Genomic DNA, 18,901 nt, shown 5'->3' on the forward strand with positions numbered 1-18,901 from the left:
CAGCATACATATCCGAGCAGAACCCATGGATGTGAATCAAGATTAAAGTTACTGTGAGTTATGAATGCACCTTCTAAAGCACGGTTACTATTCAGGCTATTGCTTAGTGGTTTTCAGCATCTCCTTATGAAATTCTGGAGCATAAAATAATCTTTGTGATTGGGCTTCACACGCCTCATGTACTGCATTTTGCCTGGAAAGACCTGCGTCATTCTCCATCTTTCCTCATCATTTGTTCTTTCAATGATAAAGATACAGACTGCCAACACATTTCACTTATTATGCTCAAAAGATGTGTTTTTTGTCAGCAAATGTATCCGTTAATGGTCCAAAAAGCATGCTACAGTGGTTTTGAAGGCTGTTTTTCCAATACATTTATTTACATAGCTTGTCACAAGAATAGAATAGCTGTACACATTTCATTCTAGTTTCGTGGTTAGAGATATACAGTAATACACTGATGCAAAACATGACAAAATGACCAAGGAAAAGAACTGTACATTAGATATAAAATATGAAACATTTATCATTTAAAGTGTAATGACACTTTATTATAAGTTGTACATATGCTTTTGTGACAAGGAGGAGGGCGTGGCCGGGCCGTGAGGACGCATGCCCGGCGCTGAATCATCCTAATCAGCCAGGAGGGGATAAGGATGAGCCGGAGACAAAGCTGTGTGTGTGTCTTTGTTTGAGTTGCATTTTATGTTATGTTTGAGTTCAGTTTGTTATTAAAGTTTTACATTGACTGTTCAGCAGGTTCTCGCTTCCTCCTTGTCCATTTTAAGAACCTCATTACAGCTTTACTAATTCATTTGAGAGGTTTACTGTAAATTAATTGCTAATGGTGCCAGCAAGTAATTCACACTGTATATAATTAAATAAAAATAAAAATAACTGAATGACAATTTGTGCAAATAAAGCAAAAGTGATCTAAAAAAGCTGTAATATATTTCCTTGGTAAAATAATTAATAATAATAATCAAATGTACTCCTGTAATCTTATGTATTTCCAAGTGAAACAGGCTTCTTAATGAAAAAAAATTTGTTGGGTGGGTTTAACCTTTTAAGCTCAGATTGGCCAGAACATACAATATTACAGTTACTTAGAAGAGGAGATTCCTGTTCAAACGAGCCCACACAAAATGTGATCGGATGCGTAGATCATTAGATAATCCACATGAAGCACAATGTGCACACAGCAGATAATTTATTATCTGGCTAAAAACAAGTTAGTTTTCCTGGATCAGATGACTTAATCTGAAATTATGTAGTACGTTGTCCAGCATCATGGAATGCTAAACCAATCGTATTAGGATTCAGATCGCTGCGACCAGAGGTGGAAGTCATCCAAATATGGGCAGAGAGGATCGTTCACTGTAATTACATATGGCCACCAGGAGATGGTGCCAAGAATATGACACAGATTCAATGATGACTCAAATAAAACAGAATAGAACTGAATGAGATCATGTTACTTATGCCTGCATGCTTTGGAGTGAGAGCATACCTTTAGTCATTATTGTATTTGCATCAGTAATTGGTTCTTATGTACATTTATTATGTTTTATTTGTTTGGGGTCATATCTAGAAGTTAACCCCCCAGAAACCCTACACCTAACCCTTCCCCTAAACCTAACCCTGACCTTCACCCTACCATTAAATCTAACACTAAACCCAAACTTAGCAACAGCGAATGAGACACTCGTGAGACGTAGGCTGCCGGGGGGGTTACCTTCTAGACACAGCCTTTGTCTGGAGAGGTTTTTGGACACTAGGATTTTTTTTTTTTTTTTTAATGCTATAACTTTTGGTTGCTTTGTTGTATCAACACAATTTTTTACTCATTTTACAGGTTACATGATTACATCAACCAAAAAGGAAATATATTTCGGTGGTGGAGCAAGTGGGTTATCTGTCAAGAAAATGTCCTGGTCCTATTTTACTCCAAAACAAAAGTTTAAAGTTTTATTTTGTATATAGAAAATGAACCTATTTTAGGACCATTAAGATCTTTTACCTTGTGATATTATTTTTATAAGAGTTACTCAAATTTTACTCTCAAATTCTCAATACCGGAATGTGATAAAGGAAGTTCATCATAAAATTCTCATTACCAAAATGGTAAAAAAAAATAAAAAAATAAAAAAATACATATTTAAATATTCAAATGTTTATGCATTGTTACATTATTTCCAGATTCCAGTTTTCTCCACAGAAAAATGACAGTGTAGATTCAAAATATCTTTATAACACACACAAACACAAGTTTATTTTTCTTACCCCATTGGCAAATAGTTTTTTCTTGTTTTAAGCACAAACCTGTTAAAGGCCCAAATGTAATAAATGGTCCTAAGTGATATAAAGCCCTCAATAATACGTACATTTTACACCAATGAACCACTTATCAGTTAGAGTTATAAAATACAGCTCCTACTCACCATTTATTAATGAGTGACCACCTAGTGCATTACATCAGTGTATTTAGTAAATGTGAACAATTTATCATTAGTTAAATTTTTGAAAAATACACTGTTTAATCACCATTCATGTATATTTATCCCAATAAAATAGAATCTAGGATATAGGTGAACTAATGAAGACTGTTGGTCAATTGACCATACTAAACCAAATGTCAAGTAAAGAAACAGTAACGTTCACCTTAATTAACTATAATAATGCCATTATAACTATCATTAGCTGAGCACGAGTGCATAAACATTATATCTACTTATATAACATATTACATATGACATCCAAAAACGGAAGTCTAAACTAGTTTATGTGTGCTTTCAAATTCAGTTGTGCGAATATGGCAGCTCGTGTCGGTGTCAGCGCGATTACCCGCTTCCCCATCCTTTACATGTAGGGACAGAGATGGGTCTCTCGAGGAGAAGCAAGAGGAGAGCGTTAATTCGGCATTTAATGAGAGGGGTAACAAGTGACAAATGGTCATTATTGTTCCCTTCCTCTCTCATACTCGCTTCGGTGGGCAGCCTCTTAATTTCTGGCCATAATAGGTGCGTTGTCACGAGGGGAGGCCGATCCGAGAACCTCAAATGATGCTGCCATATTTAAAGCTTGTGACATTGTACAAGCTGCTGCGACATTTTCTTAACCTGCTTGATCAGCCCTGTGTAGCCTACTAACAATCTACAACTAGATTCAGAATCCATCATGGCGGACAAACAGGTGAAGGTTTTAATCACAGGTCAAAAGTTTAAACGCTGATTTGCTAAACCGTATTTAAAATTAAGCGGTGCAACACAATTTATATTAAAATAAAATTTAGATCAACAAACCTTGGATTAGCTCAAAACTATGCTTAATTTAATCCTTATTGGTGCAACCCACTCCTAGTCTCGGTCCGTTTGAACATTCCATCAATTTAAGTCTTTGGGATTACGGGGATATTTGATCATCCGAAAAAAACAAAATAAAAGGACGATCAGTATGAAAAGACATCGCACACTAAAGCCCGGTTCACTCTGTACAATTTTTGCCATCATTTTGCCATCTGACAAAAATGTAGCCATCGTAAAGGATTTCTCTTATCGTAGGGCAAAATCAGTAATCTTTTATCGCCGAGTGTGACATGTTCACCACCGCCCGATTAATGGCCTTTGCGATTAGTCTTAGCCTCCAACGAAGTTCTGGCAGTGTCAGAAATTTTGCATCTCAGTCACGTGGTATGACTGCTCCTACGAAGGTCAGATGAGAAAACCTGCTCCTCACGTACACCATGCTCACTCTTTTGAGAGAGACCCCTAATTTGCTCCTTGTCAAGACACGTTCTCCTAGTTCGCCACATTTGTGCTCAGATAACATCCCACTCAAGCACTTTCAATGTTTTTTCTTTTTAATTTTTTATATATAAAAAAGTTTGAATAAATAAATAAAAACACTTATGCAATATGCAAAAAGCATAATTTCCTGAATTAAATAAAAATCTTAATAAATAAAATGAATCAAAATAAATATATGATCAGATTTTCTTTAAACTATTTTATTTTAATAATTTTAATTTCAACGTCCATAAAATTCTTTACTAGTTTATATTCACACCACTCCCATTTTATTAAAAAAATGAATAATACAAATTAACAAATTATAATGCTAAGCATGTAATGTATTAGTTCAAATCTGCATATAAAGAAGAAACAGAGAAAAAATAAATAAATAAAAAAAACACTTCTCCAGGCAAAATAATGCCACTTTGCTCCCATTTCACACCACTCATGCTGATCGGGACATTTGGGACAACAGTCTTGTCTACGATGTGTATCGTACAGTCTGACATAATGTCGCACAGTGTGCAATGGCTTTTATCCAAGATCTCAAAGCTTTCATATCATAAAAATCCTCATAAGAGATCGATTTTTAACACTGTTCATAGTTAGTAACTCCACACGTCATTCAAATAGGTCTCCTCACGCGCAGCACATGGGAGACTCGACTCCAAACTGATTACAGGTGACACGAGAGGAACGACGTGATACTTTGACATCTTTGGGGTGGGGCCAAACAGAATGGGTAAAACTCCCTGCCTCGATCGAACCAGTTCAGTTCAGATTTGCGTAGATTTCTGAGCAGTTCTGAAAGTTCTCAAGGGAGAGCCCCTGGAGACTATGAGGCCTCCCCTCACAGGAGTCCTCATTTTCTAAATCTGTAAATTGTAGAAGTACAATCTTTCTTCCGCAGCTGCATCAAGGCTCTATATTGTCATTACATCATCCATCCGGTGCGCAACAACATGTTCTTCGATTCAGACCATTGACCCAGCAAAAACAAAGACTTCCACGAGCCAAGCCAAAGCACTTCAAGGACTTCAGCACTAAGCAACACACAAGTAACCTCCAGGCTTTCCCTAATCTGGTGCTTCATTAAATAATTTGGGTAACCCGATCGCAAATCGAGGCGTATTAAATGAAGTATTGTGGGTTTGTTCAAGGCAAAGTCGATAAACTTCATATAAATTCATTTTCCTCTGTTACAGATAATTTCTATTCATTTTCTGTTAAAGCTCATTTACTAACCTGTGTTCATGTTTGTCTATGTGTGTTAGTTTAGTTTAATGTTGTAGATTAGTCAATAAAGTCTCAACTGGCTGATTAGATAATCTCATGAACAAGTAGGTGTACAAATGTTCCTAATAAAATGCTCGGTGAGTGTATTTGTGATATTATTTTCAATGGCCATGAGAGTAATATTGCTAAGAATTAACAAGTACGTTAACATCGACTCATCGCTGGCCAAATGAGTTGATCAGACGTAACCATTAATTATTTAAATTTTCCCCAATTTAATTATAATTCCCTTCTTGAGCTAAATTCCTTTCACTTTTCAGTATTTAATGGATTATAAGTATATTTATAATAAAATGTATCTCGCTTCTTAAGCCATCTTGGATTTATTTTTCCACCAAGATCATCGTGGTGCATTCTGGGATCGCCGACCAGGGGAATGATACATATGATGATACCATAGAATTTGTCCAAAACTAGATATCTCAGGAGTCAGCATAATAAGATTTCTACCTTTTGGAACAGCCTTCGCATCAGGAGCGTGCCTATGATGTCTTAAGTTCTGCCTTCGGAGGCAGCTCACTAGGGTTTGGAACAGACTCTAAGTCAGAACAGGCTGAAGGTCTGTACCAAATCTGGTGAATGTAGCTTGAAAACTCAATGAGTTAAGAGTAAGAATTTTTGGTCTTGGTTTACGGATTAAAATAAAAAATAAAAAATAATAATAATAAACCATATTTGTAGAATAAAAGTATGTTGACTTTGTCAAGCCAACATAACAAAAACTGATTAGGAATATATATTATTAATAATATATATATATTTTTTTTTGCAATGTGGCCAAAAGTTAATGTTACTCTTTCTCTCTCTCTCTCTCTCTCTCTCTCCAAAAAACAAAAAACATTGACACCAAATATGACACAATGCAATACAACTGAATATTTATTTTTTAGGAAAAGTTGGTCTTACTTTCCTGGCATTCATACTTATCATAATCTTCTCCTTCAGTAGTAACAGTGCCATTACAGGGAGGAATCTCACTTACAGTACTGCGCATAGTGACCCTTGTCATGCTCAAAGAGCGTTTCCTCGGGCTAGGCTGCCATTTGTGGTGGCACATGACCTCCTTAAACATCTCCCTAAAGCGAGTAGACATGAGGTTGTAGAGAATGGGGTTAATGGCAGAGCTCAGGTAGAAGAAGACCCCAGAGATGACATGGACATACTCATACACCTGAAAGATCTCCATGTGGTCGCTGCTCTTCTGGTCCATGAAGCTCCACATCAGGCGATCAGTGTGGAACGGAGCCCAGCAGATGCCAAACATCACCACTAGTACAACTGGAGAGAAAGAGAGATTACTCTGACATTTACAGATGAAATATATTTATATATTATATTATTTCATACAGTATGTACCAGTGTCATTTAGGGTGACAGTTGAAATCATTTCATAGTGGAAAAATTTACAAAATTACAATATCAACAAATTTTTGTTATGCTGTTGGGTAAACATATGATTGAACACAATTAAACCCCACTTGCCTATATTCAGGAATTTCTTTTAAAGATTTTTGTTCTTTCCTGATTGAAAAATTAGACACGCTTGGCTTCAAACTGGCTGTTAAAAACCCTTTTATGGTAAACATTATTTAACATTTGCCCAGCTTAAGTGCTATGAAACTCTACAGTAGCTAATTACTCAAAATTAAATCATTAATACATTTTTTAATTAGGGCTGTGAATCGATTGACATATTTTAACTAATTAATCACACAGTTTTCTATGATTAATCGCGATTAATCATGGTACATGGTACATTAAAACAAAAATTTGTATATAATCATAAATATATTTACTTTATACTAAGAAATTGTTTAGTCGTCATTTATTTTAATAATTTAAATATGTACATATTAAAATGTTCAGTTTTTTTACAGATAGAGTTAACTTAAACACATTTTTACATGTATAAATCTTTGATACAAGTATATGTTTGCATACCATAAAATGCTGTAATTAAAAGTTGGACAAAATCTTCTGCTGATTTCCAGTAGGATCAAATGGGCAGATTCAATTCATATCAAGCTTTCTTGGCAATATATATGTAACCGGTTCTGCTCGACCTGCACCGAGTAGGATTCAAACCGGCATCTACTGGCATGGGAGGCAGGCGCGCTAACAAGGAGGCTAAATGCACCTCTTGAGGCCAGGGTATTGAGGTTTACACATACCACACAGCTATCATGTACCAGCTGGCTTCCATCACACCCCCCCAAACCTCACTCCCATCCGGGTCACGGCACCACTCTAACCGTTCCTGCTTGACCTGCTCTGAGCGGGATTTGAACCGGTGTCAGCCAGCATGGGAGGAGGGCGTGCTAATGAGGAGGCTAAAGATACCACAGAGCTATCATGTACCAGCTGGCTTCCGTTACATAGACTTAAGTGTACATTGCCAATGCCAAGGGAGTAGGAATATTTTTGCCTACTTTTCCATGAAAAATTGACTTACAGCACTTTTAAGGCTAATAATGACAGAATTTTCATTTTTGGGTAAACTTTCATTGGTGTATCCTAATGAAGTTGATTAAGTCATATTAAACAAAATTATAGACTTGAATAAAACCAGTTAATTAAGATGTAACCACATGAATAATTTTTTTTAAGTTAACTGACAAAATATTTTGTTTTGTAGTATATCTTTATTTTAATTTGCATTCTCAAATTTCCCTATTCTCTTATTTTATTGTCTTCAAATTCCCATAGAGAGGGATTCTAAAATACCACTAGGGAAAAAGCTTCTGTTTTGTATTTACTGTGTCTAATTTAGTACACATTTTTGTCATTACAGATATTATTGTAAGTCAACACACTGAATAGTTATTGTAGCGACTTTTTGCCTGCACCCCCCAAAATTTTGCCCTTGGTCCATATTTTGAATGTCACTCTAAAACCATATTCAACTTATTTCAAGGATTTCAGTACTTTGCTTAAGGGTACATTTTAAAATGAAAAAAGCTGTCATCATTCACTAATTCCTTTTATCATTAAAGTTTTTATTTGATTGCTGTGCGACACAAAGGGAGTTTTCCAAATGACCAAGTTGCGTCTCAAATTCTCAAATTCCGCACTCATTTATTCATTAAAAATCAACAATGTCGGTGATGTCAAATGCCACTGGCTCTTGCGTGTCTTGTGACTGATTGTGACATGCAAATGTTTGGATGTATATTTTCGAAGTAAAAGTGACTGCCTTTACAGAGAGTGAGATTTTCAGCGATTAAAACCCTTTCACTCTGTTCCTCACATAGAGCTATCATGTGTCTTCGGAGGACTTTGAATGCAGCACAAGTCATTTGGAATAATTTTATAGTCATTTTTTGGAATAATTTATTGTGACTGTACTTGTATCTGATTGTTATGTCTTTTATATTGTTGAGAAATGGTAAGATTTAGGCGTAGGTTTGGGCTTAAGTGCTCAAAAATATCTATATTATAGTGTAAAGTAACTAAAATTATTGTGACTACATTTACCTGCCTGTTACAATTTTTTTTTTAAGTGGTTAGGCTTAGGGCTGGGGTTGGGTTAGGAGATCTAAAATATCAGTATGATAGTATAATGTAACAAATGTAATATATTTAAAGGTAAAATAAAACATTATGCTTAAACACAAGTGTTAATCCAAAGATTGCACAGCCTATGAGAGAATCAATAGAAGCGAAGAAATCAGACCTTTTGTGCAGACTTAACATGGACAATGTCAAAAATTTATAATTGATTAGTGACCTAGAAATAGTACAGAATGGGCCTACTTACACAGCATTTTAGTGACCTGCTGGCGGCGTGTCTTCTGCTGCTGACTACGCACATTAGAGTAGCTGTGTTGTCCCAGACTGGCCTTTGCCTCCAGGACATGTAACATCTTCTCACGTTTCAGCTGCATGCCGATGAGCAGATACAGCACGCTTATGGTCAACATAGGCAGGATGAAAAACAGCAGGGTGGTAATTTGTATAATCAAGTTGTACATCCAGCGTGGCTTGACCAGCATGCAGGTGTCAGAATTGGGCATGGACCCTACTCCTTTGCCTTTCGGAAGAGGGAGGGTGAAGATCCCATGGAGGCTGGTGTTGGGAATGGCACACAACACGGACATGCTCCATATACTTAAGATCACCCGCTTGGCGTGAGTGCATGTCACTACGTATTTGGCCCTGAGCGGATGAACTACAGCTATGTAGCGCTCAACGCTCAGTGCTGTTACATTGAGGATCGAGGCAAAGCAGACTGTCTCAAAGAGGAACGTCTTGAAGTAGCATCCACCCTTGCCCAAGAGGAATGGGTAGTTGCTCCACATTTCGTAAAGTTCCAACGGCATTCCCAGTAGAAGGACCAAGAGGTCGGATACAGCCAGACTGAACAGGTAGAAGTTGGTGGGCGTCCTCATTACCTTGTTGCAAGCAATAACAGTGCAGGTGAGAATGTTACCCACTGCTCCCACCAAGAAGATGATAAGGTAGGTGATGCAAACAGGCAAAAAGACTGGGGAGCATCGAGGTCCAAGGTATTTTTCCAGATATTCATCCTGGTTAAGGCAGTATTCCTCGATCTCCAACTCACTGAAGTTCAACACGACGCTCGTGTTGCACAGGAGCTCTTGAACACACCTTGATTGCAAGGAATCTGTAGAGGAACAGTTGGGTTTGGCAATCATTCTGGACCTGGTGATAAAACATAAGAGAGTTGGAGACAGAGCAAGAAATCAAATATAGTTTTTCATTGAGTTTTCAAAGCCTATTGAGGGAGTCAATAGCAGCTTGTCCACTACTCGGCCAGTGCAAGCCAGGGCTATCAACTGGCCAGTCGGGGCCAATAGCCTCGGACCTCCAGCCGCAAAACCAAAATTGATCTGCATTCCCACCATCGGGCCAATAGCCCTGCAGCGTTGCCCTAAAAGCCGCCCTTAACACGCCACCCTGGTGCCAATGTCACACACCCCACCCATTTCATAAGCAAGAGGGAAGCTCAAAGTGAGGTATCATGTTATCAAGTTACTAGAATATCGAGATTATATCATATGTAAACATTAGCTAGCTAGCAGGATTAGTTAGCATTGACAACTCACCAACTAACTGCCATGGTGTCCCAAGTGGTCTCTTCACTAACAGTGGCATGATGTCCCAGCACACCATTCATGATCTCGAACCATGGAAAGTTCTTTCTTTGGGCACTGCTTTGTCCGCATTGTGCATTTTAATGGATTTGTACTGTACCCGCAATTTTTTAATTTTTCCTGAACCTGTACCATTGTGACCTGCATACACAACCTGGAAAGTTCAGTGAAACTCAATGTCTTTGACATTGACCCCGCCTCACTCCCCAGTTGGCCTTGTTTGGCCATAGGGTAATCAGCAGGCCAAAGGTCATTGGCCCCGAGGTGGCATGATGAAGCCCTAGAAATGACAGTTGGAATGCAACTAGCCATGGCACGCAGAAGTATGCCCTCATTTTGCCCGATAGTGGAAACGTGGCTTTATAGACCTTATGGATCCACTTTATATTAGATGTCTTTTACTAATATGTTCTTAAGCATTTGATACAATGTACTTATTATGTACATTTGTGTAGTTGCTTTACACTTACATTTAAAGTACCTGCACAGTACCACATTTCTCTCTAGCGCTGCTGATAGCGCATTGTGTGAGCAACCTCAGAGACACGGGTTTCCATTAATGGTTAGGTTTAGGGTTTGGGTTGGGGTGTAGATTTAATAAAATATGCATTCCTTTGGACCATATTAAACAATTTACAATTAAAAATAAATCTAGATTCTGGTGCCACTCTGTAGACGTTTCACCTCAACAACAGTTCCAGCTTAGGCCACTGGGGGCAGTGATTTTTTCTTCAGTAAGCACAGACCTTTTTCAGTAGTGCTGCAGATATTACTCCACTTCACCTTTAAAAGCCCATTTAGTTATAAATGGAATTATAAAATTATGTTATAGAAAGCTGCACAGATTTTGTAAGTCTAATTTGTAAGAGTCTGAAGTCTACCCTTTCCACGTATGTGCTTTCCAGTTTTAAGAGCTGCATAGGGTCACATCTATCATGCTTCCCCTGTGAAAACCTTTGGAGCACAAGTATTATTAACTCAATTTATAACCAAAACTCTACTGTGACTAAATTTGGTGTCCCATAATCTCAGTTCTAATAAGCAGTCAAAGCAACAGAGGGTTCCTTTCCACTTTATGGGCTTCAGTCTCACAGCAAATAACTTTTCCAAAACGTTATCCAACTAACTTCAACTTACAGTATGATACCATTTCCTAACCAGACATAACACGTTTGACATTTCCAGCAAAAAGCTAGAAAAAGCGAAAATGCTGTGTGATGCAAAAATCGAGAGTTCATGGCAAATTTGCCGCAGATTCTCCCCCAATTATTTTCACAAGCAAATGAGCTTTGCGGCAAATTGTTGCAAATTGTCCAAGGTTTGCAGTAGGATTACCACTACTGGTGAACAGCTGAAAACTTCTGACAAACATTTGTGGTGAATCACAAGATCATTGGCATGTGAAAATAATGAGTGGCAAGTTAGCAGCAAATTTGTGGCAAGTTTGCCAGAACTATAGTTTTTTGTAAGGGAACGCAATCACATGCCAATCAGAACATATTTCATGTTTAAATGTACATTTAAATGGAGCTGAATTTTAAATCAGTGTGATTTTAATGTGGGTGGGGCCCAGTGCAACACTATACAAACAGAAACCTATCACTGGCCTAGAGTCCACAGCAAACCATTTTGCAATCAAACAAATTACATCAGCTATAATCACACTAAATTAACATTGAATTGACAGCCCTAACTGTTAAAAACGGTATGTTTAAAACAGTTGAGAGGTTTGCTTCATGCAGAGTGGAGCTGCGAGAAATAATAACGGATTGTGGATTTTTATGCTCAAAACAATAATAATGTGTATGATTCGCACACAGAACACATGGGGTAGACATGCACACTGCCAATTTAAATGAAAAGACAACACAACAATTACTTTCTAAGTGATTCTGGATATATTGCAGTGGTAAATAAGGAACTGCAAAGAAAGCAGGGAAATGAAAATACTGGAATAAGCAACCAAAATAGCAGAATTTAGGAAACATGGAAGGCATTGGGTCTCCAATGGATGCCGGTTGATGATGAGGAAAGAAACAATGGAACCGGCAGCTGCATGGAGATTGTTATAATGAAGGACGGCAAATTTGAAAATGACAGCAGAACCCTGCTGGTTCTAATCTCATAGGGTGAGCAGCTATGCACTTAGTAGAAGAGGTGGTAGCACAAGATTTAAGCAGATGTGTGGGATATGAGGGGCTTGGCAGGGAGTTCTGAGCCTTCAGTGTCATTGTCATGACATTGTCATCTCATGGGACCTTGAATTAGGATCCGTGGAGCTCGGAGTCAAGAGATTGGTGCTGCGAGAGACAGAAGTTGAAGAGCAGGAGCAATGTGAAGTTCTTGAATATGGAACAACAAGTAATATTGTAGAACGAGACATCATTGAAGTGTGTCCCAACTAGGCACGACAAGTTTCCAGCGACAGGTATTTTGTATGTCCACACTGAAAGTGAAAGTGCTGTGCAACGCAGCACAAAAACAGCCAATCAGAACATATCTGATGCTTAATGTGCCCTTCAAGTGGAGTTGGAAAGTTCCAAGCATAATGAGCAACCAGGTGAAGTTGTATTTACAAGTGGGAAACTGTAGATGATACCCGAGTTGTGACGTTGAAGGGGCTTGTCGACATGAAAGATGATAAAAACGAATGCCCGGCTCAGAGGTAGGAGCTGCCCAGGTCCACTTTAAGGCAGCATAATATACAGCTATGTGCATCAAGATTTAAAATCAGTGAGTTGTCATTGTAGGCAGTGCTACTGAGTGCAATGTGGCAAAAAAAATAATAATAAATAAAATAGACAGGAAACGATCTACTAAATATCATATTATTTGCTGCTTTTCGGCTGCTTTTCACTGTTGGTACAATGTGATCTCAGGAGTATTCATAGGTATTCTTAAGTAAAGTGTGGCTCTAGTAAACATACATTTGCTTGTGTTTGCATAGACACTGAAACATATAATATTGACACATGGACAGCATCTAAAACTTAAATTATTTGACGGATGAACAACCTTAGAGGTGTACAAATGTTTATGTATTCTTATTGAATACAGGAATATTGAATTCATGGAATTAATTGGTTGTAAATAAAGCTGTAAAAATGTACAAATACTTAGGTTTTAGATTTTGTCAATACATCCATATTACACATTTCAGCATCTATCCAAACATACAAAAATGTATGTTTAAATGTTAGGTATGCATAGTTAGGAATGATAATCCCAGATAGCACACGTATATCTCCGATATGTCTGTTTTAGAGTGTTTCATCTTGAAAGTATCACACTCTAATTAACATCTGTGTAACAGGTAAAGGATGGGCAAGGAGGAGGCGGGAACCAGCTGAACAGTCAACATAACTTTAATTACATAAATTTAAACAAACACACACACACACACACACACACACACACACACAGCGGCTGCGTGTCTCTCTCTCTATGTGGGGTCTCTGGCTCCCCTTTTCTTTCTCTCCCGCTGATTAGTTGACTCAGCGCCGGCCGTGCACGGCCCGGCCACGCCCTCCTCCTCGTCACAATCTGCTAAACATTTATAAACATTCTGAATCATAAACATCTCAAAGACATCTGCTAAATGTCTAATTGACATCTGAGATGAAAACGTTTTATAGATGTATTCCAGATTAGCAAACAACCTTAAAAATGCGTCTTCCAGATGTAAACACACACATCAAATAGACATCTGGTTGATGTACAGTACATGTGCTATCAGGAATGATATCAGGTTGGCCGGTAAGGACAAAAATTCGAAATTACATGGAATAGACAGATTTTATCACTTGTAGTTTTATTGCGTTGCGTTCTGGTTGCATGTTGGAAAATGCAGGTGTCTCAAGATGCACTTTTAAAAGCGAACTGTTTTGTTTTTGACTTGACACAATGGCTTAAAAATGCACAGCTAGTAAACTTAAAAAACAACAACAACAACGATGAGTCGTCAATTTGGTGCATGTTTGTGTTGAAAATTAAAAAAACAGCACAGATGGACTCTTTATACATCCTGCATGAACAGCCCTTAAAAGCACTGTTGCAGAAATCTACTTATATCCAGGTTTTTTTGAAATATATACATGCACATTCGTATATCCCACTACAAATGATTTTTTTCTGTCCTATAAAAAAAAACTGAATGTGCAAACCGGTTAATTATAAATGTTTTTATATTCTAACTGTTTGAGAGCCCTATATAATATAATATAATATAATATAATATAATATGATATTAGTATATAATATGTATAGCTGTTTCTGTCCTCGAATCTGATTGTAAGAGCAGAGTTTCAAGAGTGCTGATAGAACGCTTCACTATTTGTATCACTCCGTTTCTCCATCTTTGTTGCTTTCCAAATAGTGGTAGGGATATTGATTCGTTCAGCAACCATTTCTGGAGACTGCATATTTACTCCAGTAGGTGGCGACGAATGAGCATATTTTATGTGATTCATTAAATCACTGACTCAACTGATTGGTTAAAAAACAAAGAGTCGTTCACCACCGAAACAATGAAAGTGAATAAGAATGATTTAAAAGAAATGTTCAGTATTAGAGTATCAAACACAGAGTAAGAGAGCAGTGCAGAGAGTGAGTTGTGCTTGATGCTTTGGCTTCTTCTGGAACTATTTTCCACTTGACGGAAAAAAGGAAATGCGCAAATTAACTAGCGACTTTTTTATGTGAGACGCAAGTTATTGAATATTGTTTGCTTGTTTGTTGAGTTGTTGAATTCTAATTGACTACACCTCTCTGGAATACTTTATTCTGATTAAACGATTAATGTTAAACGATTTTAATGCACTGTGGCAAGGAGGAGGGCGGGGCCGGGCAGTGATGATGCACACCCAGCCCCTAATCAGGCTAATCAAGCCCTCAAGAGGGATAAAGGTGACCAGAGGCGGCAGTTCGAGAGAGTGAGTTGGGCAGCTGCCCTGCATGTGTTTATGTCTTTTGTCTTTATGGTTTAATTTATCATTAAATTATTATTTATATTGTTGAGCCAGTTCTCGCCTCTTCCTTTCCCTTTTACATTGCGCTACATTGGTGCTGAAACCCGGTAAGAAGGAGGGATGCACTGTCGTGGAGTCCTCGCCACTGCTATCCACCCAAAGGAGCAGCTGCGGCCATTCGCCAGGGGACGGAGGAGTTGCTGCCGACTGCCTGGACGCGGAGGAACGGCCACCGTCCGTGAGGGGAGGAGGGGCTTGCTGCCGGCTGCCTGGAGTGGTGGAGCCACTGCCAAGAGCAGATGAGTTCCCTACCGGCCGCAGAAATGTGGCGGGGCGTTCCGTCCACCAGGGGTCAGAGGACTCGCTCTGGTCCACCCGGGGAGGAGCGGCTGATGTCCGGACCGGATGACGGCATGTCAGAGAACCGGCGAGTATGTTTTTTTTCTCTCTCTCTCCCGCTGTCGCTCCGTGTTGGCCTTTCCCTCTTTTTTTGTAGTTGTTTTTTTCCCTCCCCTTGTCTCCCTTCCTGGTCCGAGAAGGTGGGGAAGGCCTGCCGGCAGGCGGGGCCGGAAAGGATGGGGGGGGATGTACGTCATGCCGGGGGCTCCCCGGCCTGAAGCAAAGGAGGGAGGAGTGTGGCACAGAGGAGGGCGGGGCCGGGCCTTGATGATGCACGCCCGACCCCTAATCAGGCTAATCAAGCCCTTGAGAGGGATAAAGGTGACTGGAGGCGGCAGTTCGAGAGAGAGTTACGGCAGCTGCCCTGCATGTGTTTATGTCTTTTGTCTTTATGGTTTAATTTATCATTAAATTATTATTTATATTGTCAAGCCGGTTCTTGCCTTTCCCATTTACATCGCATTATATGCACTTTGCGGAGTCTTTTATTTTTCCAAAATATCTGGTAACACCAAATGCATATCAAAACATGACTTGGCATAAATAGAGACCGTGCTTGCATAAATCAATGTTAAAACTTGTACATGATGCCTGAGAGATCAACACGTTTATACAATATTTACAAGGCACAAAGCACCCAAAGAACCCTTTACTTCACATTAAACATTCAATAAACATTCAAAATGAACAGAATTTTACATTTACTAATTGATACACTCATTCCTTGAAGCATTTAATTAAGAGACAACACCCCCAGATCAATTTTCATTCAACTCTGTCACTAATATCAGATTAGACTTTGTCTTTGATTAGAAAGTCACGCACTGAAAATACCAAGATTTCCAAAAGGAAGCTTATTCATACTTAATAATATTATTTCTATTTATCTATTTATTTTATTACATGAAATACATGAAGAAATGTATGAAAGGTTTCCAATATCTGTCTGATGGAAATCAAGAATTTCTTACCTTATGTGGCTGTTTTCCATAAATACTTCTGTTTGGCACAATGAACAATTTAGTATATTTAAAAATCAATGACATTAAAATTTAAACTGAAGATTCACTTTCTTCATCTGAGATTCCCTGAGCTGAGAACTGTTTTTGTTGAGGATGTTATAAAAATCTGCTGTTCTAGTTTAAGAGGCTGATATCAAGCTTTTCCCAGAGCACTTCACACTCAGCATAAGAGTGTTTCATTGACTTTACAGAGAAACACAGTCATGCTCTTTTTTCCCTCCTCCTATTCTCTCTCTCTCTCTCTCTCTCTCTCTCTCTCTTCTATGTGTAATATCATGTCTCTGCATAAGCATGAGGGTTCATCTGTTTATATCACAGCCTGCCCATTTCATGTGGTCACACCTTTATTTATGCATATCTCCAACAGCGTGATATTCATAGGCATTCATACATAAAGTGTAGGCTACATGTACATTTTTGTATGTTTGGATGGACACTTAAATTTCTGGACACTGAAATATTAATGCATTGGCAGCATCTAAAACATAAAATGTATGCATGTACAACTTTAGAGACAAATCGGTAGCACTTTATTTGACTGTACGTGTACTTTCCTGGTACATATATGATAAATGTGTTGTACCTTCAGAAAAATGTGTAGAAACAAGAGATACTTACCTGAAATGTTCGTAAATTGTAACTAATATCAGAATCAGAATGAGCTTTATTGCCAAGTGTTCTCACATACACAAGGAATTTTTTATGATGATAGGCTACCAGACTCATATTTGCACTTGACTTTACTAGTTGTTAAAATGACTAAGTACTAACCCTATGAAGCACTGTATTGTTACTGCTGTGTTTCATATTAGGTTCTATGAAAGATCCCATCCAACTTTCAAAGCATGTACTATGAGGACTTGTACTTACTACTATCTATTATTTTTATTTTAAATATTGGTAAGTACCGCAATGTTTCACATAACATGTACAAACACTATAAGTAAGTGCCTGTTATTACCCCACACTTTCCTGTGAGTACTACATATTTACCATGTGTGTAGCATTGAGACCATGTAGTTACACATTAGATAAGTACGTATTGTTATGCCAAATTTGTCTGTAGGTACAACATATTTAACATGTATGTACCATTGGTAAGTATAGTTATTTTTCATATAAGTTACTATGTACGTATACCATAAGTACATACCTGTTATTGCTCCACACCTGTCTGGAGATACAACATAATTACCATATATGTACCAGGAAAGTGCTGTAAAATAAAGTGCTACCGAAAAATCTTTACGAATCCTCTGATGACTGGTCGGAACTGAAATTGCCAGAAACTTTTTGAGGATACAGCTGCGGATGACCAAATTCAATACTCATTTATCAATGAATGATGGAGAAACTTTGTAAGAGTAAGATCTTTTTAATGGTATTTTTATGTATAAATGATATCTAGATGGGACTAATAAAAGTATAATTAATTCCACTCTTTGTTTGGCTGAATTTAATAATCAAATCTTAACAAGTAGAAATATCTCAGCGGTTCCGAAGTGAAATATCCATTGAGTGGCGCTAAATGCCCGTTTAATATTCTCCTAAAACAGATGAGGTTTTTAAGAATGGTGTATTCCATTCAAAACTCTGAATTTTCCCACCACCTACTTGAAAATAATGACTGGTACGGCACTTGAAGTTGGACTTGCGAAGTCGGTGTAGATCAATTAACCCCTGACCTCAGCGAGAAGCGTCATTTGACGTCCTTTCCAAGATGGTGGTGGCTAACAAGCATAACGCAGAGCTGGGCATTGTGAAACATAAAAATAAACTTCAAAGTATTTTCACTTCACGAAATGTATGAACATGCAAAATACAAGGATATTAAGAAGAATTGTTTGTGAATCAAGCAATGCCTGCGTTTTCACCTGTTTTGCACGTTACATACTTATTAGATATCCAGCTAGCTAGCTAGCATCTGGAATACTGTGCATGCCTTCATATTTGGCATGTGTACATGCGACTGTGACCTGTGATTGACTGGAACGTATTGAGGTCGGACGTGGGAAATTTCAACTTGGGTATTCCCACCACAGACTTCATCTGAAACACGGATTTCTATCGAACGCTCTATCGAATTTTAAATCAACAAAACCTAACTTCCTACCTTAAACCTAATTGATAGTTTCATGAAAAGCACAACTGCTGAAGCAAGCACATTATTTTGTGGTGTTTCTATAACACTTTTGACCCACGTGTTGAATCGCGTGCTCTTTAGGACTCGTACCCCGGTCCTTTGCATCACTAGTGCAATGCTCTATCAGTTAAGCTACCGCCCAATTTGATCGCATTACAACAAGCTTGTA

The 18,901-nt window shown here is 38.2% G+C and overlaps 1 protein-coding gene across 1 annotated transcript; it reads right to left on the reverse strand.

Moving 5' to 3' along the window:
- Nucleotides 1–5,973: 5,973 nt before the first annotated feature.
- On the reverse strand, nt 5,974–16,668 carry LOC127438146 (neuromedin-U receptor 1-like). The gene is made up of 3 exons (XM_051693485.1): nt 16,539–16,668; nt 8,845–9,749; nt 5,974–6,365 (listed from the first exon to the last, which is right to left on the reverse strand). The coding sequence occupies exons 1-3, from the start codon at nt 16,556–16,558 to the stop codon at nt 5,974–5,976; spliced, it is 1,317 nt and encodes a 438-aa protein (XP_051549445.1). The 5' UTR covers nt 16,559–16,668.
- Between the last annotated feature and the right edge of the window lie 2,233 nt (nt 16,669–18,901).

This window comes from Myxocyprinus asiaticus, chromosome 49, assembly GCF_019703515.2.
Source record: "Myxocyprinus asiaticus isolate MX2 ecotype Aquarium Trade chromosome 49, UBuf_Myxa_2, whole genome shotgun sequence".
NCBI classification, from domain to species: Eukaryota; Metazoa; Chordata; class Actinopteri; order Cypriniformes; family Catostomidae; genus Myxocyprinus; species Myxocyprinus asiaticus.